Consider the following 26,989-nt stretch of genomic DNA (forward strand, 5'->3'; position numbering starts at 1 on the left):
CTCCTTCTCCTTCCTCTCACTTTGAACTCTCAAACTAATCTGCCTGGTTTTCCCGCCTCCAGGACTGTGAACTCCTCGGTGGGCGGAGACAACCGCCTGGCCCACCCCCTGGTGTGGACATCAGCCCCTGGAGGAGGGCAACAAGGATTTGTGATTTGACCTAGGTGTGCCTGTAGGGAATGTGGGGTATGTGGTGGTGTCATGACCTGTGACCACTGGCTTGCCCAGGGCGTCACATTCCCCCTTAGCAAAATGCAGACCGTCCTCGGGCTGCCTGTCCAACACCGGTTTTATTTTCCTTTTTTTTTTTTCTTCTGAAAAGATAAAAACGGTAACACATACAAGTAGAATACCATCATCCCACATCGGGAGGCACTTTACTTAAACGTTATGGTAACATTTAAACGGTTGCTGCTGCCGCTCTCTCCAACCCAAGTAACCTGGCCCTGATGCTGCCCCTAAGAAACAGGCAGCACCCCTTGACCCCAGTCCTGAACCAAGTCACCCGAGCGGGATCTGTCCTTCCCCTCCAGAGGGTAGCCACCGGTTCTGGTGGTGGCTGGGCCCCAGCCTGCTCCACTGCGGGCCCTCCCTCCAACCTGCCTCTCCGGAAGCGGTAAACGGTTAGCTGTAACAAACAGATTTACATCCCACTTAACGTTTGTGGTTGCCCTGCAAGTTCTCGGGCCTGGTCATAGAGAGTTCCCTATGCAAAACTTTCTAGACGGTCCCCACGGGGACAACGGTGCCGGCAACGGCCGGTTTCAAATCACGGTTGCAGACAATCAGGTTACTGTTCGGTAATCATTTGCTTTCTTTTTCAAACTTTTAAACTTTTCAACACACATACAGGTGGTGCCAACGGGGACTGTGACAACGGTGCTCCGCTGCCCTACTCAGATTCTTCGGCATCACCTTGGGGAAGGGGTGCGGTGCTCACACGGGACTCCTGGCTGCCCCTCAGCTTTGCATCTAGCGCAAACCATCCCCTCTCCCCACAGTGCCGGGTGTACTGCACCAAGTCGCCCGGCATCAGGTTACGACCTGGGTGCTTCTCCGGGAGATGGGCATTCACATCCCGCCGGGCTATGAACACTTCGGCCTCCAGGCCCGGCTCGTAAATGAATCCATAGCCCCGGCGGACATCAAACCGCCTCACCTGCCCTTCATACAACGGGCCCCGGACACGGAAAGTTGCCTGGCGGAGACTCTCTTTTTCCTGGATTGCACGGGCCACCAACTCCGCCTTCTTCCTTTCCCTCTCCTCGATTTCCAGGCCCAACGGTACCGGCTCCCTGTCCCAGTACGGCGCTGCTGCGAACTCCGGCGCACGGGTCGGGCCCCGCGGGACGTTTTGGACGCTGCCCACTGTTAGGGATCTGGGCGGCAGGTCCCGCGGCGTCTTGGCCTTGGACGCCGCCTTGCAGCGGCAACCCAGCGCAACCTCAGCCGAGGTGTGGGGGATGGGCACAGGGGCTTTCCTCTGCCGGGCCTTCGGCACTGAGCGGGCTGTCGGCTCCGGCTCGGGGGACTTCTCGGTGGATGCCTCTGGTTCGGGCTTCGGGGCTTTCCACGGCAGCACCTCCGGGCGGCTACCGGCTTCGGCTGCAGGTCGGCCCGCCGGGGCGGGCATGCTGGGTATCGCTACCGTTTGCGGTGGCAGCGGGCCTAGTCGCGGGGTCACAGCTTCCGGGACGGGTGGCGAGGGAGGCAGCAGGGTGAGAGGGTTTGGACCGGGTCCCGCAGCCGCGATGACCGGCCCTTCAAGGGCATCGGGGCGTGGGTCACTCACCCTCCCTTCCGCAGCTTCCTCCTCGCGTCTCCGCACGGTCGCTATAACATCCGCCATGTCGGTCTCCAACTCCTCCATGAGGAGTTGCATCTTGACCTGCAGCCTCTGGTAGAGCTGCGCGGTTCCCGGCGCGGGGACTACGGTGCTTCGGGACGGCATCCACATGCTGCTGGCGGCTTCTCCCAGGAACAAGATGGCTGCAGAGTCCTGGCGTCCCCGCTTTTATAGCCGCGGCTACATGCGACCAGTCGCCATTTCGTCCCCCTTAGCCTCTTTTCGGCCCCTCCTCTATCGGGGCGGGGTTTTGGCCTTCGCGCCTCCACTACTCGAGAAGACGCTCGAGCGGGAACTTTTCACGCCAAAGATGGCGGCTTCTGAAATTTTCTGGCCGGACACCTCCGGCGGTAACAAGGCGCACCTCTACCAGACGGCAGAGCGGTAAGATCCTGTTCGTGACGCCAAGTTGTCGCGGGCGGAGGAGGGGACGCTGCGCTCTCCCACTGCTCGGGTCCGGCTGCCGCTGCTGCTGCGGCCGCTGCTGCTCGGTGGCTCGAGCGATGGGCCGGATCCCGGGGACTCGAGCGGCGCTCCTTGCCCGTGAGTGAAAAGGGGGATTGTTTTGGGGATTTATTGTCCGTGATGCCACCCACGGTTGTGGTGATTGTGTGGACACCACCGCTGCTCGATATGGGGATCCCGGGAGTGGTGGTATGGAGCAGCTAGATGTTGGCCCTCACCTCCGTGGGTAGGGGGTTGGTGGTCCCGGGGCCCAGTGATGGAATTGGGATGGTTGACAGGCGGGTTATGGGGCCTGTTGAGGTGCAGGGACGCAGGGGGCAGCGCGGTGCCGTACGGCACAGAGGTACTCACTCAGCCCAAGGATGATGACACAGTTCACGGTAAACAAGCGGCTGGTTGGACGGGTCCCTCGGACGGCTGCGGTGTTGGTGTTCCCTGCAAGTTAGAGGTGACTGTCTCTTCCCTGCACCTAAATACGGTTGTTGGTAGCGATGGGTTCCCACCGGTAACCCGCTCCCTGGCTTGGATATGGGCCGGAGGAGCCCCTCTTTGCCCGCAGGCGCTGGCCCTGAGGTACTGGTGCCTTGGCGGTGGCGGTGTCCCTCTCTCACGGTTGGACCTTTGCCTTCAATCGGGACTTGGCTGTTTAGAGACCCAGGAGGTCCCCTTCAATGACGGATTTGGCAAATTGTACGGCGACTCCAAGCCTTGCCGGGATCCGAAAGGCCCCTGCCAATGGTGCTGGCTTCTCTTTGTGTACCGGTCCGGTACCGCCGGGCCACCACCCGTCCACGGTCCTTACGGTAGACTCCAATCGGCCACTCCTGCAGACGGTCACCGCCGTCTGCCAACCTTGCTGTCTCAGTCCGGGGCACACACCCGGACCAACTTCAGGCTTTTCAAACTGTCACTTTCTCTGTCACTACTCTCACTTTCCTCCTTCTCCTTCCTCTCACTTTGAACTCTCAAACTAATCTGCCTGGTTTTGCCGCCTCCAGGACTGTGAACTCCTCGGTGGGCGGAGCCAACCGCCTGGCCCACCCCCTGGTGTGGACATCAGCCCCTGGAGGAGGGCAACAAGGATTTGTGTTTTGACCTAGGTGTGCCTGTAGGGAATGTGGGGTGTGTGGTGGTGTCATGACCCGTGACCCCTGGCTTGCCCAGGGCGTCACATTCACGCGTGTCCATGATTGCCGCACAGAGAGATGTACGTTTTTTCTGGCATCACTGATGTCCCACAGACCACACTATGGTGTGATCCGTGAAACATGTACCAAAAAAACACAGACATTGAAAATATAAAGCTTGTTATACTCCCCTTCTCCAGCGACGCTGTCTCCGGCCTCTGCTGGCTGCTGCTTCTGAGCAGGCTCGTTATGGTCATACATATGCATTTTATGCATGACACCGCGACCCGGAAGTAGCTGCAGCGGGGGCGGAAACACAGCAGAGCCAAAGAGTTCGGCACCATGGACAGCAGGAGCGGAGACTGGTGAGTATACGTCCATGTGCAATCACGGATGACAGATCACGGATAGCACATGAACAACCCACCTGTGCCGTGAATCACGGCACACGGAGGGACATATGCATTTTTTACACATCAGTGAAAAACATCTGTATTTTTCACTGATGTGTGAAACGGGCCTTACAAAGTCACCCATGTCCAGTAATCAGGCAACATGATAATCCAGCCTATGACTATAGGAATCACATGGTCCCAGAACGCGTCCTTTATACGTTACCAGTGGCTGAAGGAGTCTGGGTAGAAGGGATCAATAAAAGTGAAATCCACAAGCGTCCAGCTTCCCTCAGTAACGACTAAACAGATTACTGCTTAATCACTTGCAAAATATCTTCATTTCCTCTGCCCTCGGGCAGCAGAGCTGATGGATACAGCAAGGAACATATTCAGTGCCAACAAATGGTGGTTATCCTCTCTGCCAGCTTTATTTTTCGGCGCTTTGAGGGCTTTCAAAAATCTGTTTACTCGGATCGTGTCTTGAGAGCTCTCACGTGCACCGCTAGTCCTCAGTTTAATATTACCAACAAACACACCATCTGGAAGGAGATGACTGCAGTCCCATCTGGAGTCGGACAGCAATGGTCACCTCTTAATGGACAGTCCAGAGGCGCAATACAGAACTGTAAATATAGAATGTTAGAGTAGGAAGGGACCTCCAGGGTCATCATGTCCTACTCTCTGCAGGATTTACCAAACCATCTCAGTGTCACAAGGGTACCACTATGGAGAGTGGTGCCTCCTATTTCTGGTGTTAGGAGATTGCAGTGCAGGGCTATTTACACACTTGTGTGACGCCCTGGGCAAGCCAGGGGTCACAGGTCACAACATCACATGCACCCCACATTCCCGGCAGGTACACCTAGGCTAACCTAAAATCCTTGTTGCCTTCCTCCAGGGGCTGATGTCCACACCAGGGGGTGGGCCAGGCGGTTGACTCCGCCCACCGAGGAGTTCACAGCCCTGGAGGCGGGAGAACCAGGCAGTTGAAGTTTGAGGGAGTGAAGTAGAAGGAAGTGCTAGAGGAGGACAGTAAGAGTGGCGACAGAAAAGGAACAGTTAAGAAAGCCTGAAGTTGGTCCGGGTGTGTGCCCCGGACTGAGACAGCAAGGTCAGCAGACGGCGGTGATAGTCTGCAGGGTGACTGCTTGGAGGTTGCTGGAAGGACCGCGGACGGGTGGTGGCCCAGCGGTACCGGAGCAGTATACGAAGAACAGTCAGCACCAGAGCAGGGGCCTTTCGGATCCCGGCAAGGCTAGGAGTCGCCATAATTTGCCAATTCCGTCAGTGAAGGGGACCTCTGTCTCCTAACAACCAAGTCCCGATTGAAGGCAACAGTCCGACCGTTAGGGGGAGACACCGCCACCGCCAAGGCACCAGTTTCCCAGGGCCAGCGCCTGCGGGCAAGAGAGGGGCTCCTCCGGCTCATGTCCAGGTCGGGGAGCGGGTAACCGGTGGGAACCCATCGCTACCAAAAAGACTTTACATAGGTGCAGGGAAGAGACCATCACCGCTAACTGCAGGGAACAGCAGCACCGTAACCGTCCGAGGGACCCGTCCAACCAGCCGTTTGTTTACCGAGAACTGTGTCGTGTTTACTGGCTGAGTGAGTACCTCCGTGCCGTGCGGCACAGCGCTGCCCCTGCGCCCCTGCACCTCCACAGGCCCCATACCCGCCTGTCCACCATACCAACCCCATCACTGGGCCCCGGGACCACCAAACCCCCTACCCACGGAGGGGCAAATCAACAACGGGCTGCTCCATACCATCACTCCCGGGCTCCCCAGACAGAGCAGCGGTGGTGTCCACTTAATCACCACAACCGTGGGTGGCGTCACGGACAATAAACTATCCCAAAACCCAATCCCCTTTCACTCACGGGCGAGGAGCGCCGCTCGAGTCCCCGGGATCCGGCCCATCGCTCGAGCCACCGAGCAGCAGCAGCAGGCCGCAGCAGCCGCAGCGGCAGCCGGACCCGAGCAGTGGGAGAGCGCGGCATCCCCTCCTCCGCCCGCGACACTTGCTCAGGTTAATACTGCTATTTGTGCAGTTTTTCCTTTATCCGGTGTTGCTAGAGTTAAGTATATCCTCTGGTCTCCTAAACTCTGCATGAACGTTATAGCCAGCTGTTCTGTGTTGCAAACTACCTTTGCTATAAAGATGCCTCTCTCAGCCCAGGTAATTGCCGGTGATAGCTTCTGCTTAGCTTTCCTTTAGAGAGAACCTGTGAGCTACGGACTAGGACTCATTCAGAGATCAGTTGCCGGAGTTTAATGTTGGAAAGCTGAGTTGTGTTTTTCCCTTCCTTATTCCTTTGGCCTCACTGGTTCATTCCTCATTACTTCCTCCTGTTGTTTTGAGTGTTTTGTATGATTGCTATTTATTTTACCCCTATCTGTGTAATCCTCTCTGTGTTTTTAACCTAGAGCAGGACTAGCATTCCTATTGCCCTGCTCATTAGACAGGGCTGAGTCTAGAGAAAGACAAGGCTAGGCACGTGATCAGTGGCAGGGTGAAAGAATTTGTATAGGAACAATAGGGAGTGCAGGGATCAGCCTCCCGTGAGTTTAGTAGGTAACCCTGCTCCTTTTTGCCTAGCGCCAGGGCTCACCATTGTATTGTGTACCCTGTATGTTGAGGCGCTTGCCAGGGGTTCCCATATACCTGACGGAACCCCGGTAGTCACTGCGTGACATTTACACAGATGTCTGCCCAGCCTCTGTCTGAAGACTTCCTTGAAGGGAACACAACCCTCTGTGGCAGCCTGTTCCACTCATTGGTCACCGTAACTGTCAAAACGTTTTTCCTAATATCTAACCTGTATCTTCTCTCTTTCAGTTTCATCCCATTGCTTCTCATGTTTCCATGTACAAATGAGAATAATTATGATCCTTCTACACTGTGACATCCCTTCAGATACATATTTGTAGTTACCTATTAAGTCTCCCTTAAGACTTCTTTTTTGCAAGGTAAGCATTCCCAGATCCTGTAATGGTTCCTCGTAGGACATAGTTTGAAGTTCAATCACCATCTTGGATGCTCGTTTCTGAACTTGCTCCAGTTTTTCAATGTCTTTATTAAAATGTAGTATTCCAGTTGAAGTTTGACAAAAGCAGAGTATAAGTCGATAATTACTTCAGGTGATCTAGACTCTATGCTTCTCTAAATACAACTCAGAACTGTGTTGGCTTTTTTTTGCTGCTGCATCACACTGTTGACTCATGTGCAGTCTGTGATCTCTTATTATACCCAAGTCTTTTCACATGTGCTGTTCTTTAGTTTTATTCCTCTCATTCTGTAGATGGAAGGAATCAAACTAAATTATGAATAGATTATGAGTGGCATTGGCACGTGCGCAGTTTTTATTTTTATTTTTTTTTCATCTGCACATGCACCGCTGCCACTCATCATCTTTTCCGCAGTGTCTTCAATAAAATGGCGCCAGAGATTATGCATGCGTGGACCCTGGAGCCATTTTAAAGACAACATCATCACTGTAGCAATGCGCATCACTGTAGCAATGCGCATGTACCGCCAACAGCAGCAACGGTGGTGTGGCATGATATTTAAATAAAGAAAAGTGGGTATGCCAGGAGGAGGACTTTACAGCAAGGACCCTACTCACAAAGACGCACCGCTGCACACGTCAATCAGAGGTGCAGTGCATTTCTGCAGCTTTGATTACAGATATTTCAGCCATCAAGCATCCAATCTTTCAACAAAAGGTATGCTTGAATTCAGCATCCTAGTATTGTGGCGCCCCTGACCTGGTCAGGCACCACTGAGTACTGCACCCATGCTGGGGACAGTACAATACAGGTAATCCAGAAGGCTGACTGGGGTGTGGAACACAGGCGCATAGTGATCAGGTCTCACACATGTTCCCATGAGAGGACCCCTGGGGATCCCAGGAGGGGGCAAGCCTTCACCTTCACTGGAATAGTGGAGGGGGTAGAGCCTCCATCTCCTCTCAAGGGGTGTGGTGGAGAGTCTGGTTGCTAGGTGGCGTAGGCAAGAACAGGAGAGGAGGAGCAGTGAGTCAGTTAGAGCAGAACTCCATAGGGCTCAGTGAGGAGCAGACCTGTGGGGCTGTTGCTGTCTAACAGCGCCCGCGCAGTGGCTACAGACGGGGGAGAACGGTCAACTAGGAGTGCTACCTGAAAGCCAGCTTCAGCTAGAGAGTGCACGGAGTGGGAAGTAAGGAGACTGCTAGAGAGCACCAGGCCCAACCGGGCGGCAGATCCCGAAGCGAGGATAGATTCACCTTTCCCTGCTAAACCTGCCGGTGTGGGGCTCTTAAAGCCCACACCACAACACTACAAAAGCCGCAGCCACGTAACCACAAGTTAGGGCCCATAGGTCATAGGAGGCAAGAGGCTGGAGTGGCCTGGTCCGGGGAACAAGCACACGGCAAACAACAAGGGGAGAGAGGCTGCAGCATCTTCCCTGGGTGACCCCCATAGGGACTCAAAGTCGGGGTCACCCCAAACCACCAAGGGCTAAGGAAGGCGAGTCAGTAGTCACCCTCATAAAGTCAGCCTGAAGGATACCTGGTTCCCACCTGGTTCATCTCAGCTACGCCCGGGTTACTCACCCTGCCACCTGAAGTGAGTAAAAACCCTGAAAGACATCCTGCCTGTGTGGTCATTCTGCGACTTGTGGTACTACAAACCTACACAGGGCCCTGGGGCTTGCCTCACTCTCAGGAGGCTACTACATCTAACTGCACACACCATCAGCCCCAGGCGACCCTCAACCTGCAGTGGCGGTCCCTACTGGCCGCAATACTGAGAGTGGCGTCACGATCAAAACAGAAGATTTCCTACCAGTGACGGAGATCCAGCAACGTGGAGTCCCTGAAGGTAACGCACCGACACCGACACACCACCTGTGGGGCTTCACATCTGGCGTCACGAACAGGATAAGGACTAGACCTGTTCAGACAGGTGACCATGTGCCTGGGCGGTCCGCTTGAAAAATTGGAAGCGCCGCCATATTGCCACCATGAGAAGCGCGCTGAAAAACAACAGCAGCCCGCGCTGGAAGAAGTTACCGCCCACGAAGAGGTGTGGCTACCCAGAGATCCCCTGCAGAGTCCTGACCTCGCTTGTGATGAGAGCGGAGGAGTCCAGAGACGGCGGGAAGGAAAGGGAGCCACAAGCCTGCTGCTGGGAGAGGAGCTGCTGAAAGAAGCAGAGCAGAAACTGAACAGCTTGCTATCTGAGGCAACGGCGAGTCCACAGCTGGAGAGTCGTGCAGAAGAGGGCGCAGAAGAAATGGCGTCTGACCGCAGAAATCCAGAACCGGGCTCCGCTGCCTGGTGGTATCGGGAGCTGGCCCAGTTCTGCGACCGACTGGAGAACCGGGTTGTGGAGCAGATCCGGGAAGAACGACTGGAAATGCTGGAGATGACCGCGGCGGTTCGGGCCTATGAAAGGAGAGCCGCGCGCCGAGTGCCAGACAGGACGGCGATGACGCAGACCCCGATGCTGCCACCGGTGGGTGAGTCGAGTGATGCCCCGGCCAGCGCAAGTGCCCCGACCCCTGCTGCCACGCCCGCGGTCCCCGAAGAGGCGTCCGGTGCGGCGACGCTGAGCCAGGCCGCAGCCACGCCAGGTGCGGCCCGCCAAGCCCAGGCCGCCGCAGCGATGCCCTGCTCGGCCCGTCAAGCCCCGGCCGCCGCAGCGATGCCCTGCTCGGCCCGCCAAGCCCCGGCCGCCGCAGCGATGCCCTGCTCGGCCCACCAAGACCCGGTCCCTGCAGCGACGCCCAGCCCAGCCTGCACAGATCCCATCGCAGCTGCGACGCCGATCCAGGCCGCCGCCATACAGGGCGCGGCCCGCCAAGACCAGGCCGCCGCCATACAGGGCGCGGCCCGCCAAGACCAGGCCGCCGCCATGCCGGGCGCGGCCCGCCAAGACCAGGCCGCCGCCATGCCGGGCGCGGCCCGCCAAGACCAGGCCGCCGCCATCCAGGGCGCGGCCCGCCAAGACCAGGCCGCCGCCATGCCAGGCGCGGCCCGCCAAGACCAGGCCGCCGCCATGCCAGGCGCGGCCCGCCAAGACCAGGCCGCCGCCATACAGGGCGCGGCCCGCCAAGAGATTGCATCACTATTTTCCCCGGCCTGCAAGGCCAGAGCAGACACCGCTCCCCAGTCCAGAGAGGTCCCTGCTAGGAAGACCCTGATAGGAGAGGACCCTGAATACTGGAAGCTGAAGGCTGACCTAGAGGCCCAGTTCCCACAGGAGATGGTGGATCGGTATCTGCTCCCTCCGCATACCCCCAAGGAGATTCAGGTAACCCCTGCAGCCGCGCCAGAGAGTCCACCGCCCAGACCAGCTGAAGAAAGCCCATCCCCAGCACTGCCACCAAAGGAGTGCCAAGAAGAACTAAGGGGGAGAGGAGGCCAGGAAGCAGAAGGGCTGACTCCGACGCCAACCGCAGCAGACCCCTACCCAGAGCCGGAGATGCTGCCCTATTCCCGCTGGGAGGAGGAAGACTTGACACCGTCAGCAGATGAAGATCAACCCAAAGACCTCACCTGGGAGCCTGCAGGCATGAACCCAGCCCGCAAGACAAGGCGCAGCAGAACAAAGCGTCCTCCAACACCACAGTCTCCAGAGCAGAGGGAGGTCACAGCCAGAGACCTGGAGGAGAAAAGGTGCCTAAGAAGGTCCCAAGCCCAGGCTAGAGGACCCCTTTACAGAGGAATAGTAGAAGACTTCAACCTGAAAAGCGGATACGGCTTCATTGTAGTAAAAGGAATAAAAGAGGGCATATTTGTAAATCGAAGAGATGTTCAAGCCCACCTGCCCAGAGGACATTCAGGCAGAAATTTGAAAATTGGGGACTTAGTACAGTTCACCTTGCATCAAGGAGAAAGGGGCTACTATGCCTTAGACGTAGCACCATGTCCCAGACAAGAAAGACAAGAAAGACAAGAAAGACAAGAAAGACAAGAAAGACAAGAAAGAAAAGACAGAGATACAGAAACAGATGCAGAAAAGGAAACAGACGAAGATCAAGAAAGGAAAGATAAAGAACCTACAGATGAAACAACCACAGACAAAGATCCTACAGATGAAACAACCACGGACGACGACGGAGAGCAAGAAAGTCACAGGTGCCGGTGCCCTACATGCCCACGCCCTGGTGAAACGGAGGAGTAGAGTAGAGAGAAGTAAAGAAATACAGCAAGTTACCAGTTGAAGTTTTGACAAGTTTTGTTTGCAACGTTTAAGAAATGCGCCCACAAAAACTATTGTGAGAAAACCATAAACCTTAAGGCTATGAACTTGCTATAGCCACAAACTCTCGCAGTGTAAATAGTTACACCAGTGGCACCACCACCAGGGCCAGCCTGTTTAGGGGCTTGGCTCGTCTGCAACCAGGGGGGGCCCGTCCGTAGAAAAGGGCCTTGGCTCACCTGCGACCAGAGAGCACGCCTGTTTATGGGGCCTTGGCTCACCACCACAAAGAGGGTACCTGGTCAGCACCAACTGTGGAGGCCGCCTCTGCATCCTGCCAGAAGAGGCTGACGGCGCGGATCCACCAGGCCAGGTATACCCTGAAACCACCAGCCCATGAAAGCCGCCTCTACATCCTGCCAGAAGTGGCTGAAGTCGCGGCCAACGGGAGAGGAAGATTGGAGGAAAGGTCTGGGGAAGTAGATGGCCCAGACCTGGTTACCAACAGGACCGGTGACCTGCCTCCTGAGAGGGTTTTGGGTGGGTTAACGGACTTGTGGGTGGAGGGTGGTGATGTCTGATACCTGGTGCTTTTAAAAATGTTTTACATGTTTTAATGTTTTATGCATTTTAAAATGTTGTCTTGCAGCCCGAGGACGTGCTGGTGATAACTAAGGGGGAATGTGGCGCCCCTGACCTGGTCAGGCACCACTGAGTACTGCACCCATGCTGGGGACAGTACAATACAGGTAATCCAGAAGGCTGACTGGGGTGTGGAACACAGGCGCATAGTGATCAGGTCTCACACATGTACCCATGAGAGGACCCCTGGGGATCCCAGGAGGGGGCAAGCCTTCACCTTCACTGGAATAGTGGAGGGGGTAGAGCCTCCATCTCCTCTCAAGGGGTGTGGTGGAGAGTCTGGTTGCTAGGAGGCGTAGGCAAGAACAGGAGAGGAGGAGCAGTGAGTCAGTTAGAGCAGAACTCCATAGGGCTCAGTGAGGAGCAGACCTGTGGGGCTGTTGCTGTCTAACAGCGCCCGCGCAGTGGCTACAGACGGGGGAGAACGGTCAACTAGGAGTGCTACCTGAAAGCCAGCTTCAGCTAGAGAGTGCACGGAGTGGGAAGTAAGGAGACTGCTAGAGAGCACCAGGCCCAACCGGGCGGCAGATCCCGAAGCGAGGATAGATTCACCTTTCCCTGCTAAACCTGCCGGTGTGGGGCTCTTAAAGCCCACACCACAACACTACAAAAGCCGCAGCCACGTAACCACAAGTTAGGGCCCATAGGTCATAGGAGGCAAGAGGCTGGAGTGGCCTGGTCCGGGGAACAAGCACACGGCAAACAACAAGGGGAGAGAGGCTGCAGCATCTTCCCTGGGTGACCCCCATAGGGACTCAAAGTCGGGGTCACCCCAAACCACCAAGGGCTAAGGAAGGCGAGTCAGTAGTCACCCTCATAAAGTCAGCCTGAAGGATACCTGGTTCCCACCTGGTTCATCTCAGCTACGCCCGGGTTACTCACCCTGCCACCTGAAGTGAGTAAAAACCCTGAAAGACATCCTGCCTGTGTGGTCATTCTGCGACTTGTGGTACTACAAACCTACACAGGGCCCTGGGGCTTGCCTCACTCTCAGGAGGCTACTACATCTAACTGCACACACCATCAGCCCCAGGCGACCCTCAACCTGCAGTGGCGGTCCCTACTGGCCGCAATACTGAGAGTGGCGTCACGATCAAAACAGAAGATTTCCTACCAGTGACGGAGATCCAGCAACGTGGAGTCCCTGAAGGTAACGCACCGACACCGACACACCACCTGTGGGGCTTCACAGTATCAGCATGGCACTGCCTTTACTTTATACAGCAAAATATTGGTGGTCGGTTCTCTTTAATCAAAGTTATAAACGTTCCCTTTTAAAAGGACATCTCTATTCAGACAATAAAATCTAGTCATTGTGTTGTGCAGAGAATTTAACTTTATGAAGCAACCATTTGTGCAGAGGTGCACTTCTTTCTCAAGAGGAAGCCATGAAATTGCAACTTTAAAGTGAACCTGTCATCAGAAATTTAGCTATAAACCTAAAAGTTTCCCCCTCTGCAGTTCCTGGGCTGCAGTCTAGCAAGCTTCCTATAGTTTTTGTGGCCCCTTTTATTCCAAAATAAATACTTTATAAACTTGTACCTTTTCGTATGCAAATTTCTTAAATCTTCCATGGGGGTGGGCTGCCTGATGTACGTTGCTGTCCTCCTGCCGATTTACGCCGCCCCCGAACGCTGAATTTCAAACCTCAGGACACCGCCCCTGGGCGCCCGTGGTCCCGCGCATGCGCTGTGCTACTGTAGCGGTGCCGTGCACTGCGTGCACGTGTGACTGCTAGTGACGCTTTGCGCGGGCACGAGGTTATGGGCGGCGCTGTGAGTGTCATCAGCAAGTGCCACCCATAACCTCGTGACCGCACTTTCGCCTATTCCTCCAGCGTTCTGCGCAAACTCTCGCTGGCCAGATGACCGGACGTCACCTCCTTCCCATCCTGCTCAGCAGCAGGAAATAGATGGGAGGAGCGGACGGAGCAGTCGGTGCCCGCGCAAAGCGTCACCAGCGGTCACACGTGCACGCAGTGCACGGCACCGCTACAGTAGCACAGCGCATGCGCGGGACCACGGGCGCCCAGGGGCGGCGTCCTGAGGTTTGAAATTCAGCGTTCGGGGGCGGCGTAAATCGGCAGGAGGACAGCAACGTACATCAGTGTCAGGGCCAGGTGGACGGGCAGACCCAGGAGGTGGATCCACTGGGCCGAACTCCTAGATGGTGGTAAGGGGTCCGGTAGCTGAAGCACTATAGGCAGCAGAACAGTCCGTGCATACGAGTATAACGGAGAAGTCCCTGGGACCACGGAGTCACTGATGGTAGTCCGGGTGACGCAGCTCAGGTTCGGAAGCCGAGAAGATGTCAGGTGGGGTCCGGAACCTTTGGAGCGAGATGACGGGTCACCGCAGGGATCCGAGATGGTACGGACTGTCAGGATGGCAGATGGACAGCGTTCGGGGTTCGGGATTCGGCAGGACTGGATGGCGAGGCAGGCACGACTCTACAAGAGAGATAGGTGAGTATATCATAGAGACACCAGGAGACCTGACTCCTAGCTTAAGAAACACGAAGATCAGGCCCCGCCCCCTTGGACATTAAACCCCTTTATACCCAGTACCTGTTTGCATCATTTCCTGTTAATGGACGCTGGCCCTTTAAGAAAGGGTCAATGACCGCGCGCGCGCCCTAATGCGCATGCGCGCGGCCCGAGTGCCAGAAGCCAGAGCAGGAAGCTGCGAGGAGGAAGCAGCAGGGACGGGCTGGGGCTGAGAAGCCGACGGGCGCCGGGAGCGGGGGCCAGGACGCCGGGGACGCGCCGGCAATGGATGCTGGAGAGCGGGGAGCGGCGGTGACCGGACCAAGGAACCGGGAAGCGAGGCAGGGGAGCCGGGGAGCGTGACAGGTGAGCCGGAGGGCAGCGCAGGGGACCCGGGGAGCGTGACAGTACCCCCCCCCCCACGCCCCCCTCCCCGCAACCGGGACAGGAAGGCACGGATCAGCGGAGTACCCACATTCTCCCGGGGCTCCCAGGACCTATCCTCAGGACCATACCCTGCCCAGTCCACCAGGAAGAACTGTCGACCCCGTACGGTCTTCATGGCCACGATATCCCTTACCGCATAGATGTCGTCATCGGCAATAGGAGGAGGAGCCGAACTGGCAGCAGCGGAGAAGGGACCAAGGACAACCGGCTTGAGCAGGGAGACGTGGAAGGAATTGGGTATCCTCATCGTGGCCGGGAGCTGTAGCTTGTAGGAGACCTCATTGATCTTGTTGAGGACTTTAAACGGCCCGATGTAGCGAGGACCCAGCTTGTAGGATGGTATCTTCAATCGGACGTACTTGGAAGCAAGCCAGACTAGATCTCCAGGAGAGAAACACGGAGGGTCCAGACGTCTCTTGTCTGCGTGTCTCTTCATCCGCAGGGAAGCACGCCCAAGGGACGCCTTGACAGAGTCCCAAATGGTAGCGAAGTCACGGGCTACAGTATCAGCAGCAGGGACATCCGAAGAAGGGGATACAGGCAATGGGACGGAGGGCTGAAGTCCGTAAACAACATGGAAGGGAGAGCTGGAGGACGACTCACTGATGTGGTGGTTATGGGAGAATTCAGCCCAAGGAAGAAGCGTGGACCAGTCGTCGTGATGGGCGTTGACATAGTGACGTAAGAAGGAGGTCAAGATTTGATTGACCCTCTCCACTTGGCCATTAGACTGAGGATGGTAGGCAGAAGAAAAGTCCAGAGTCACTCCCAGATGTTTGCAGAGCGCCCTCCAGAAGCGGGAGGTGAACTGAGTTCCTCTGTCGGATACGATGTGTGATGGAAAGCCATGCAAGCGGAAGATGTGATGTATATAGGCGTCCGCGAGTTCCTGAGCAGAGGGCAGTCCAGCCATAGGGACGAAATGAGCCATTTTAGAGAACCGATCCACCACGACCCATATGACTGTGTGTCCGGAGGACAATGGCAAGTCCGTAATAAAGTCCATCGCTATGTGTTGCCACGGAACTGAGGGTATCGGCAGAGGCAGAGACGGCCATATGGCAGGTGTTTGGGCGTCTTGTTCCTGGCACAAGAGGAGCAGGCAGAGACAAAAGCAGCGACGTCCGTGCGAAGGGATGGCCACCAGTAATGACGTACAATCGCACCCCATGTTCTCTTCTGGCCAGCATGACCGGCTGTTTTCGAGGCATGACCCCAGTGTAACACTTTTTGCCTGTCAGTATCAGAGACATAGGTCTTCCCGGGCGGTATCTGGGCCAGGGTGACAGGAGCCACCGGAATGATTTTGCTAGGACAGATGATGGGTTGGGTAGTTTCCTCCTCCTGCTCCATGGGCATGAAAGACCTAGACAAGGCATCAGCGCGTACATTCTTGTCCGCGGGTCGGAAATGGAGCTGGAAATCAAACCTGGCAAAGAATAAGGACCACCTGGCTTGCCGTGGGTTCAGTCGCTGAGCGGACCGCAGGTATTCCAGGTTCTTGTGGTCCGTGTAAATAATCACGGGGTACACTGCTCCTTCCAGAAGGTAGCGCCATTCCTCCAGAGCCAGTTTGACTGCCAATAGCTCTCGGTCACCGATGGTGTAGTTGCGGTCAGGCGCTGAGAAGCTCTTGGAGAAGAAACCGCAAGTCACCATCTTCCCGGAGGAGGACTTCTGCATGAGCACTGCTCCGGCTCCCGAGGAGGAGGCATCCACCTCCAAGGTGAACTGGCGGTTTAACTCCGGACGGTGGAGTACAGGAGAGGAGGCAAATGCCCGCTTCAGAGAGCCAAACGCGGCGTCGGCCGCAGGTGACCAGTCCTTTGGATTAGCCTCCTTCTTGGTCAAAGCGGAGAGAGGAGCAGTCAGAGCAGAGAAGTGAGGGATAAACTGGCGGTAGTAGTTGGCGAATCCCAGGAAACGTTGGATTGCCTTCAGTCCAGAAGGAGGAGGCCAGTTGAGAATGGAAGAGACCTTCTTTGGATCCATCTGCAGTCCGGTATCAGAGATGATGTACCCCAGGAAGGGGAGAGAAGACTGCTCAAAGACACACTTCTCGTACTTGGCGTACAGACGATTCTCTCTCAGTCTTTGTAGAACCAGCTGTACGTTCTCTCTGTGGGTCTGGAGGTCCGGAGAGAAGACAAGGATGTCATCCAGATACACTACCACACAGACGTAGAGAAGGTCCCGGAAAACGTCGTTCACCAGTTCTTGAAAGACGGCTGGGGCGTTACACAGGCCGAAGGGCATCACGCAGTATTCATAGTGCCCATCGCGAGTATTGAACGCGGTCTTCCATTCGTCCCCAGAGCGGATGCGAACCAGATTGTAAGCACCCCGAAGATCCAGCTTGGTGAACACACGAGCTCCTCTAAGCCGGTCAAACAATTCGGGGATGAGCGGCAGAGGGTACTTGTTTTTTACGGTGATTTGATTCAATCCCCGGTAATCTATGCATGGGCGTAAGTCGCCCTCTTTCTTCTTGACGAAGAAGAAGCCTGCTCCCGCAGGAGTGGAGGATCTCCGAATGAATCCCCTTGCCAGGCTCTCTGTGATGTAAGTCGACATGGCCCTTGTTTCGGCTGGAGACAATGGATATATCCGTCCTCGAGGTGGTGTTGTTCCTGGGAGCAGGTCGATGGCACAATCGTAAGGACGATGTGGCGGAAGTACCCCAGATTCCTTTTTATCAAAGACGTCTGCGAAGGACCAATAGGCTGAGGGTAGTCCTGGTAGGTTCTCTGGAACCGGAGGTCGTCGGATGGGTTGTATGGTCTTCAGACACTTCTCATGGCACGAAGAGCCCCATCGGGTGATTTCGCCAGTGCCTCAGCTGACTGATGGTTCGTGTGTCCGCAACCAGGGAAGTCCCAGCAGGATTTGATGGGACATGTGTGGAAGGACGTAGAGAGCGATGTTCTCGGTGTGCAGGGCACCGATACGCAGTTCGACCGGCCTGGTGATCCAGGAGATGGTGTCAGAGAGGGGTCTCCCATCCACAGAGGCAATCACTAGGGGCTTGTCGAGTGGAGTAACAGGCACCTGGTACTTGTCCACCGTGGCCTGCTGGATGAAATTGCCTGCTGCCCCGGAATCGAGGTATGCCTCAGCCGTGCACCGCGTCTCTCCCGTTGTCACTTGCACAGTCCACGTAACCGGGTCTGAGAGAGTCCCAGCACCTAGGGTGGCCTCTCCTACCAACCCTAGGCTTTGGAGTTTCCCGGCCTCTCTGGACAGGAGCGTAGCAGGTGTGTGCCCTCTCCGCAGTAAAAGCAGAGACCCTTGGCGAGCCGCTCTGCTCGACGTTGTTCAGACTGCCGCACTCGGTCGATCTGCATGGGCTCGTGGACGGGGGCCCCAGCTGTCGATGACTGAAGTACGGAGGGCTTCTGCGGAGGAGAGGAATGTCGTACCGGACGTCTCTCACGGGACACTTCCTTGGATCGCTCCTGAAAGCGAATGTCTACTCGAGTCGCTAGGGCAATCAGGGCATCCAGGGTGGTCGGTACGTCACGACCCGCCAGCTCATCTTTAATTCGCCCCGAGAGTCCTTCCCAGAAGGCGGCGGTTAGGGCCTCGTTGTTCCAGCCGAGTTCCGCAGCCAGGGTGCGAAACCGGATTGCGTATTGACCCACCGTCAGAGTCCCCTGACGTAACCGGAGAAGAGACGAAGCAGACGCGGAGGCGCGTCCGGGCTCATCAAAGGTGCCACGGAATGCCTGCAGGAACTCTTGGATGTTCGAGGTCACAGGATCCCCCTTCTCCCACAAGGGGTTCATCCACGCCAGTGCCTCACCCTCTAGATGGGACATGATGAAGGCGACCTTGGCTTGGTCGGAGGCAAACAAATGCGGTAGCTGCGTGAAATGGAGGGAGCATTGGTTTAAGAATCCCCTGCAGGTCTTGGGGTCTCCGGCGTACCGGGGTGGTGAGGCCAAACGAAGTCTGGAAGTATCTGAAGAAGTCGCACACAGGAGCTGGAGACGTGGCTTGACTAGTGGAAGCCCGGGATGTTGAAGACGTAACTGCTGCTTGTAGCGTATTCAGGCGGGCGTCCACAGACGACATGAATTGCAGCATGCGGGTCTGGGTCTCACGCTGGCGTTGGAGTTCCTCCTGTACGGCTGCTAGTGCTGCAGCGGGATCCATGGCCTGATCTTACTGTCAGGGCCAGGTGGACGGGCAGACCCAGGAGGTGGATCCACTGGGCCGAACTCCTAGATGGTGGTAAGGGGTCCGGTAGCTGAAGCACTATAGGCAGCAGAACAGTCCGTGCATACGAGTATAACGGAGAAGTCCCTGGGACCACGGAGTCACTGATGGTAGTCCGGGTGACGCAGCTCAGGTTCGGAAGCCGAGAAGATGTCAGGTGGGGTCCGGAACCTTTGGAGCGAGATGACGGGTCACCGCAGGGATCCGAGATGGTACGGACTGTCAGGATGGCAGATGGACAGAGTTCGGGGTTCGGGATTCGGCAGGACCGGATGGCGAGGCAGGCACGGCTCTACAAGAGAGATAGGTGAGTATATCATAGAGACACCAGGAGACCTGACTCCTAGCTTAAGAAACACGAAGATCAGGCCCCGCCCCCTTGGACATTAAACCCCTTTATACCCAGTACCTGTTTGCATCATTTCCTGTTAATGGACGCTGGCCCTTTAAGAAAGGGTCAATGACCGCGCGCGCGCCCTAATGCGCATGCGCGCGGCCCGAGTGCCAGAAGCCAGAGCAGGAAGCTGCGAAGAGGAAGCAGCAGGGACGGGCTGGGGCTGAGAAGCCGACGGGCGCCGGGAGCGGGGGCCAGGACGCCGGGGACGCGCCGGCAATGGATGCTGGAGAGCGGGGAGCGGCGGTGACCGGACCAAGGAACCGGGAAGCGAGGCAGGGGAGCCGGGGAGCGTGACAGGTGAGCCGGAGGGCAGCGCAGGGGACCCGGGGAGCGTGACAATCAGGCAGCCCGCCCCCATGGAAGATTTAAGAAATTTGTATACGAAAAGGTACAAGTTTATAAAGTATTTATTTTGGAATAAAAGGGGCCACAAAAACTATAGGAAGCTTCCTAGAATGCAGCCCAGGAGCTGCAGAGGGGGAAACGTTTAGGTTTATAGCTAAATTTCTGATGACAGGTTCCCTTTAATCAGCCATACTGGATTTTCTGCAGAACTGTCTTTGGACACCCAGTCACTCAAGGGTTCCTATGTCCCCGTTTTCTGTTCCTAGTCAGAGGAACATTTTTAATATATCTTTATACCAGCCAGATCTGCGGTTTTCTGATTCAGAGCTCTAAATCTTCTGCATTAACATTGTAAAATGCTTAAATTCAGACAAAATTCTATCACCACCTCTAGATGGAGCTCATGAACCTACAGCATACTGTGTTATTATTGAGATCAATGTATAAACAGTATACAGTAATCTGTTGCTCGCTCTTGCGGTGAATGTATATATATATATATCCTCATGTAAGAGTCTGCCTTGTATTGTTGTTTATGATTATTGTACTTGTCCCTATTATGTATACCCCTTTCACATGTAGTGCGCCATGGAAATGATGGCGCTATAATAATAAATAATAATAATAATTATTTATATATATATATATATATATATATATATATATATAAAATAATCATCGCTCTTTTATCAATGGACGACTTTTATGATGAATATATGTTATAAGTGGGGTTTTTTTTGTTTGTTTGTTTTTTTTAAAGGGTCTCTGTCATTATAATTTTTGCTTTACAATTAATCTTCTAATCAATAGATCTTTAACTGTATCACACATTATATTAATAGGTTTGGCCTTTGTATCCTTTTTATTCCACAGGGAAAATTTGGGCAGGTTCCCAAGAACTGAAATGGTATTTTATTTGTTTGTTTTTTTTAAAATATTGCCTGAGTTCTAATGTTGCACTGAAGTTATTATATTAACGCCTATTTACATGGATTTTGAATATGCAGCAAAATTTATGCCACAAAGTCCTATTTAAACATATCCTTAATTAATATCATCTGAAGACGCAGAGAAACCCACAGAGCCAGTGCTGTTAATGGGGGCTCCACATACAGCAGCAAAGGAAAGTGGGAGCAATAGTGTCTGTACGGGCTGTGCTGGCAAACAATCCAGGAGAGGATCTTACCCCCCCTAGTCTTGCTACAGTACCAAGTGAGTGAAAGAAACAAAGACAAATTGTAAAGAAATATCACAGTGCTACATTGCAATAAGACCAGACTGCTTCCACTATGAACAAGTGAACAATCTGCGATGGCAGAGAAACCAAGCAGCAGCTGTTGTAAATTGTATTAGTTAGCTAAAAAATACCAGAAAGCTTTTTTTAATTAGTATAGAATCTCCATAAGGCAAACCCATTTGAAGATATTATTGGGAATTATCAGAATAGGTTTAAAAGACCCACCCCCGAGGTTTTACAAGTCCTGCCCCCGAGGTGCCTCTTCTATGCATTCTGATTGTTATCAAAGAATTCCAAGCCAATGCACTGATTTTTCTGCCACTTTCAACTAGTCCTGATGGGTTGCAATTTACCGTACAAGTAAACTCAGGTTCCTGTGAAGGAAATGGATGTATCTTGAAGACAGCCATAAATTATCTCAGAATACAGACAAATGCAAATAACGATGTCCCTTCATCATGCCCATTTGATACAATCAAATTGAATTGTAAATTGAAGTAGGCAAAAAATTATAATTGTTTGTGAAGTTGAATCTATCGGGAATATAATCTGCCGGCTTTTCATTGATTTAATAAGTAAGCGGTAAAAACAATTTGGATCCTGAAATTAACCCTTTACTCTCTATCTAAAAGTAGTGTTGTGCAAAGTATGTAACAGTAGATAAATGAATCCAATTAAAACCTTAGTAGTGCTACAGCGAGTCAAATACTTATATACACTGTATATAAATTTTGGTAGACACACAGGGCATATATATATATATATATTTATATATATTTATTTATAACCCTTGTTTTTCTGAAAATAACACAGGGCCTTGTCATGACTATAGCTGGACGCTAACGGAGTTAAGTCTTGTGGGAGAGGTCTGCTTGGTGGTACCTTGTTCCGGGGCTCACACTGCTTTATCATGGTGTGGATTCTTCCGGAACGCCGCCAGTAATAGTTCCTGCAACTGGTTCTTGTGAGTTAGCCTGGATTCATCATGCTTCCCAGCTTTCCTCTCCCTGACCTCCGTTTTCCTTGTACTGTTTGTTCGCATTATCTACTTGACCCTGGTCTCGTTCTGTGTCTCGGTCTCCTCCCCCTCCTTGTACTTACTTGCTCTCCCGGCCTCTAACCTCGGTAACATTTCCTGACTTTGGCTCTGCTTCCCCTGTTTGGCCTTTGACCTGACTTCTCAGCTCCTGACCCTTTTTGCTTCCATCTGTTTACGGCTTGCTCACTCCCCCCCTGTATTGACGTGAATCCCGGTTTAGACTTAGGCTTGCTGACTACTCTTTCTGTTGCTTGCGCCCTCTTGTGGGCTTTTGCCTAACTGCTCTTCGGAGTTCCATCTCCATTCAGCTTCTGCCTCCTAGTGGAAGCCTGACAGGTTTCATGTTATTTTTTGCTCCAAAAGATGCGCTAGGGCTTATTTTAAGAGAATGTCTTTTTTTATTCCATAAACAACAATCCACATTTAAAAAAAAAAAAAAAAATCTACATTTATTGAAATATAATCATATCACATTCTGGAACATCAACATAACTTTCAAAACCCTGTGTGTAACACGTGTCTATCTATCTAGCTATCTATCATCTATCTATCTATCTATCTATCTATCTATCATCTATCTATCTATCATCTATCTATCTATCTATCCATCCCTCTATCTATCTATCCATTATCTATCCCTCTATCTATCTATCTATCTATCATCTATCTATCATCTATCTATCTATCTGTCATCTATCTATCTATCTATCTATCCCTCTATCTATCTATCTATCATCTATCTATCTATCTATCCATCTATTTATCTATCTATCATCTATCTATCTATCTATCCATCCCTCTATCTATCTATCTATCTATTATCTATCCCTCTATCTATCTGTCTATCTATCTATCATCTATCTATCCCTCTATCTATCTATCCATTATCTATCCCTCTATCTATCTATCCCTCTATCTATCTATCATCTATCTATCTATCTATCCATTATCTATCCCTCTATCTATCTATCTATCTGTCTATCTATCTATCTATCTATCATCTATCTATCTATCATCTATCTATCCCTCTATCTATCTATCTATCCATTATCTATCCCTCTATCTATCTATCTATCTATCTATCCCTCTATCTATCTATCTATCCCTCTATCTATCTATCTATTATCTATCTATCTATCCCTCTATCTATCTATCTATCTATCTATCCCTCTATCTATCTATCTATCTATCTATCCCTCTATCTATCTATCTATCTATCTATCTATCTATCTATCTATCCCTCTATCTATCTATCTATCTATCTATCTATCCCTCTATCTATCTATCTATCCCTCTATCTATCTATCTATCTATCTATCCCTCTATCTATCTATCTATCTATCTATCTATCTATCTATCTATCCCTCTATCTATCTATCTATCCCTCTATCTATCTATCTATCTATCCCTCTATCTATCTATCTATTATCTATCTATCTATCCCTCTATCCATCTATCTATCTATCCCTCTATCTATCTATCTATCCCTCTATCTATCTATCTATTATCTATCTATCTATCCCTCTATCTATCTATCTATCCCTCTATCTATCATCTATCTATCTATCCCTCTATCTATCTATCTATCTATCCCTCTATCTATCTATCTATCTACAGTTAGGTCCAGAAATATTTGGACAGTGACACAATTTTCGCGAGTTGGGCTCTGCATGCCACCACATTGGATTTGAAATGAAACCTCTACAACAGAATTCAAGTGCAGATTGTAACGTTTAATTTGAAGGTTTGAACAAAAATATCTGATAGAAATTGTAGGAATTGTACACATTTCTTTACAAACACTCCACATTTTAGGAGGTCAAAAGTAATTGGACAAATAAACCAAACCCAAACAAAATATTTTTATTTTCAATATTTTGTTGCGAATCCTTTGGAGGCAATCACTGCCTTAAGTCTGGAACCCATGGACATCACCAAACGCTGGGTTTCCTCCTTCTTAATGCTTTGCCAGGCCTTTACAGCCGCAGCCTTCAGGTCTTGCTTGTTTGTGGGTCTTTCCGTCTTAAGTCTGGATTTGAGCAAGTGAAATGCATGCTCAATTGGGTTAAGATCTGGTGATTGACTTGGCCATTGCAGAAGGTTCCAGTTTTTTGCACTCATGAACTCCTGGGTAGCTTTGGCTGTATGCTTGGGGTCATTGTCCATCTGTACTATGAAGCGCCGTCCGATCAACTTTGCGGCATTTGGCTGAATCTGGGCTGAAAGTATATCCCGGTACACTTCAGAATTCATCCGGCTACTCTTGTCTGCTGTTATGTCATCAATAAACACAAGTGACCCAGTGCCATTGAAAGCCATGCATGCCCATGCCATCACGTTGCCTCCACCATGTTTTACAGAGGATGTGGTGTGCCTTGGATCATGTGCCGTTCCCTTTCTTCTCCAAACTTTTTTCTTCCCATCATTCTGGTACAGGTTGATCTTTGTCTCATCTGTCCATAGAATACTTTTCCAGAACTGAGCTGGCTTCATGAGGTGTTTTTCAGCAAATTTAACTCTGGCCTGTCTATTTTTGGAATTGATGAATGGTTTGCATCTAGATGTGAACCCTTTGTATTTACTTTCATGGAGTCTTCTCTTTACTGTTGACTTAGAGACAGATACACCTACTTCACTGAGAGTGTTCTGGACTTCAGTTGATGTTGTGAACGGGTTCTTCTTCACCAAAGAAAGTATGCGGCGATCATCCACCACTGTTGTCATCCGTGGACGCCCAGGCCTTTTTGAGTTCCCAAGCTCACCAGTCAATTCCTTTTTTCTCAGAATGTACCCGACTGTTGATTTTGCTACTCCAAGCATGTCTGCTATCTCTCTGATGGATTTTTTCTTTTTTTCAGCCTCAGGATGTTCTGCTTCACCTCAATTGAGAGTTCCTGAGACCGCATGTTGTCTGGTCACAGCAACAGCTTCCAAATGCAAAACCACACACCTGTAATCAACCCCAGACCTTTTAACTACTTCATTGATTACAGGTTAATGAGGGAGACGCCTTCAGAGTTAATTGCAGCCCTTAGAGTCCCTTGTCCAATTACTTTTGGTCCCTTGAAAAAGAGGAGGCTATGCATTATAGAGCTATGACTCCTAAACCCTTTCTCCGATTTGGATGTGAAAACTCTCATATTGCAGCTGGGAGTGTGCACTTTCAGCCCATATTATATATATAATTGTATTTCTGAACATGTTTTTGTAAACAGCTAAAATAACAAAACTCGTGTCACTGTCCAAATATTTCTGGCCTTGACTGTATCTATCCCTCTATCTATCTATCTATCTATCTATCTATCTATTATCTATCTATCTATCCCTCTATCCATCTATCTATCTATCCCTCTATCTATCTATCTATCTATCCCTCTATCTATCTATCTATCCCTCTATCTATCATCTATCTATCTATCCCTCTATCTATCTATCTATCTATCATCTATCTATCTATCCCTCTATCTATCTATCTATCTATCTATCTATCTAGCTATCTATCTATCTATCTATCCCTCTATCTATCCCTCTATCTATCTATCTATCTATCTATCTATCTATCTATCTATCTATCTATCTATCTATCCCTCTATCTATCCCTCTATCTATCTATCTATCTATCTATCTATCTATCTATCTATCTATCTATCTATCTATCCCTCTATCTATCTATCTATCTATCCCTCTATATATCTATCTATCTATCTATCTATCTATCTATCATCTATCTATCTATCCCTCTATCTATCTATCTATCTATCTAGCTAGCTATCACCAAAGGTCCTTAAACAATCTTAACCTCGCAATTCAAACTCTGCGGTTCCCAGAAAGGTGGGGGACCTGAGAAATTGTGCAGTTTGACTCTCCCTAACGCCGGTCCTGACTAGGGCTTATTTTTGGAGTAGGGCTTATATTTAGAGCATACTCTAAAAATCCTGTAAAATCATGATAGGGCTTATTTTCAGGGAAACAGAGTATTTGTTACTGCAGTAATAGTTCATGCTCTAAAAATGGAGTATCTGGTGAGGTCTGGTGCAGTAAACGTTTTGATGCCACACTTGCGTAGATTGGACGATAGCGCTGTTTGTAACATATTTTTTTATATATTATTTGTTTGGCCAAAAACAGTGGTCCATCAGAATTTTCTATGTGCTTTTTATCCTGACCATGATTGACCAGTCAAGAAATGATGGCCTGTAGATATACATTGGGATCCCATCATATCAGAAATTATCTTTACAATCTAGTCTCTTTCCACCTACCATATTGACAGCGAGGTCCCTGGAAGCCAGCAGGACATAGACACCTCTGGGCAGATCCTTCAACACAATTTCCTCCATTGAAACAGACCCCGGAATTACAGGCCGCTGAAAAAAATAAAATAAAATAAATGAAAAGATTGTTTTAAAAATGCAATATAACATATCTGCTTTTGTTTGTCAATTCTTAACCATCTAAATATTTTCTTGCAGTCAGTGAATAGAAGCTGTAAGACTCTTAACTGGCAGCTATGGTGGTGTGTCAGTCTCCACAAGAAGAAACGTTTTCCCCTTAGAACCCACTATAGCTTCTCATACAGCCAGATCAGATCTCATACTTTTCATTGACGAGGGGCAATCACCCCGAAACACTGTGTCTGCAAATTGAGGTTCTGATCTTGCAGAAATCCTAAGTCATATGAAAAGGTTCGTTAAAGGGCCACTTTTGACTTTTAGGGGTACTTTGCACACTACGACATCGCTAGCCGATACTTGCGATGCCGAGCGCGATAGTCCCCGACCCGTCGCAGCTGCGATTTCTTGTGATAGCTGCCATAGTGAACATTATCGCTACGGCAGCTTCACATGGACTTACCTGCCCTGCGACGTCGCTGTGGCTGGCGACCCGCCTCCTTCCTAAGGGGAGGGGTCGTGCAGCGTCACAGCGATGTCACACGGCAGGCGGCCAATAGAAGTGGAGGGGCGGAGATAAGCGGGACGTAAACATCCCGCCCACCTCGTTCCTTACGCATAGCCGGCGTGAGCCGCAGGACGCAGGTAGGAGATGTTCCTCGCTCCTGCGGCTTCACACACAGCGATGTGTGGTGCCGCAGGGGAACGAGGAACAACATCGTAACATCGGTCCTTCCGAAATATTGGAAATGACCGACGCTACACCG

General features: G+C 51.6%; 1 protein-coding gene across 1 annotated transcript in view; it reads right to left on the bottom strand.

Moving 5' to 3' along the window:
* The window catches only part of MEGF6 (multiple EGF like domains 6), a 635,985-nt gene that overhangs the window by 423,689 nt on the left and 185,307 nt on the right, over nt 1-26,989 (bottom strand). The window contains exon 4 of the mRNA XM_075328936.1: nt 26,094-26,198. Coding sequence (XP_075185051.1) covers nt 26,094-26,198 — 105 coding nt within the window. The remainder of the gene's footprint in view (nt 1-26,093; nt 26,199-26,989) is intronic.

This window comes from Anomaloglossus baeobatrachus, chromosome 11, assembly GCF_048569485.1.
Source record: "Anomaloglossus baeobatrachus isolate aAnoBae1 chromosome 11, aAnoBae1.hap1, whole genome shotgun sequence".
NCBI classification, from domain to species: domain Eukaryota; kingdom Metazoa; phylum Chordata; class Amphibia; order Anura; family Aromobatidae; genus Anomaloglossus; species Anomaloglossus baeobatrachus.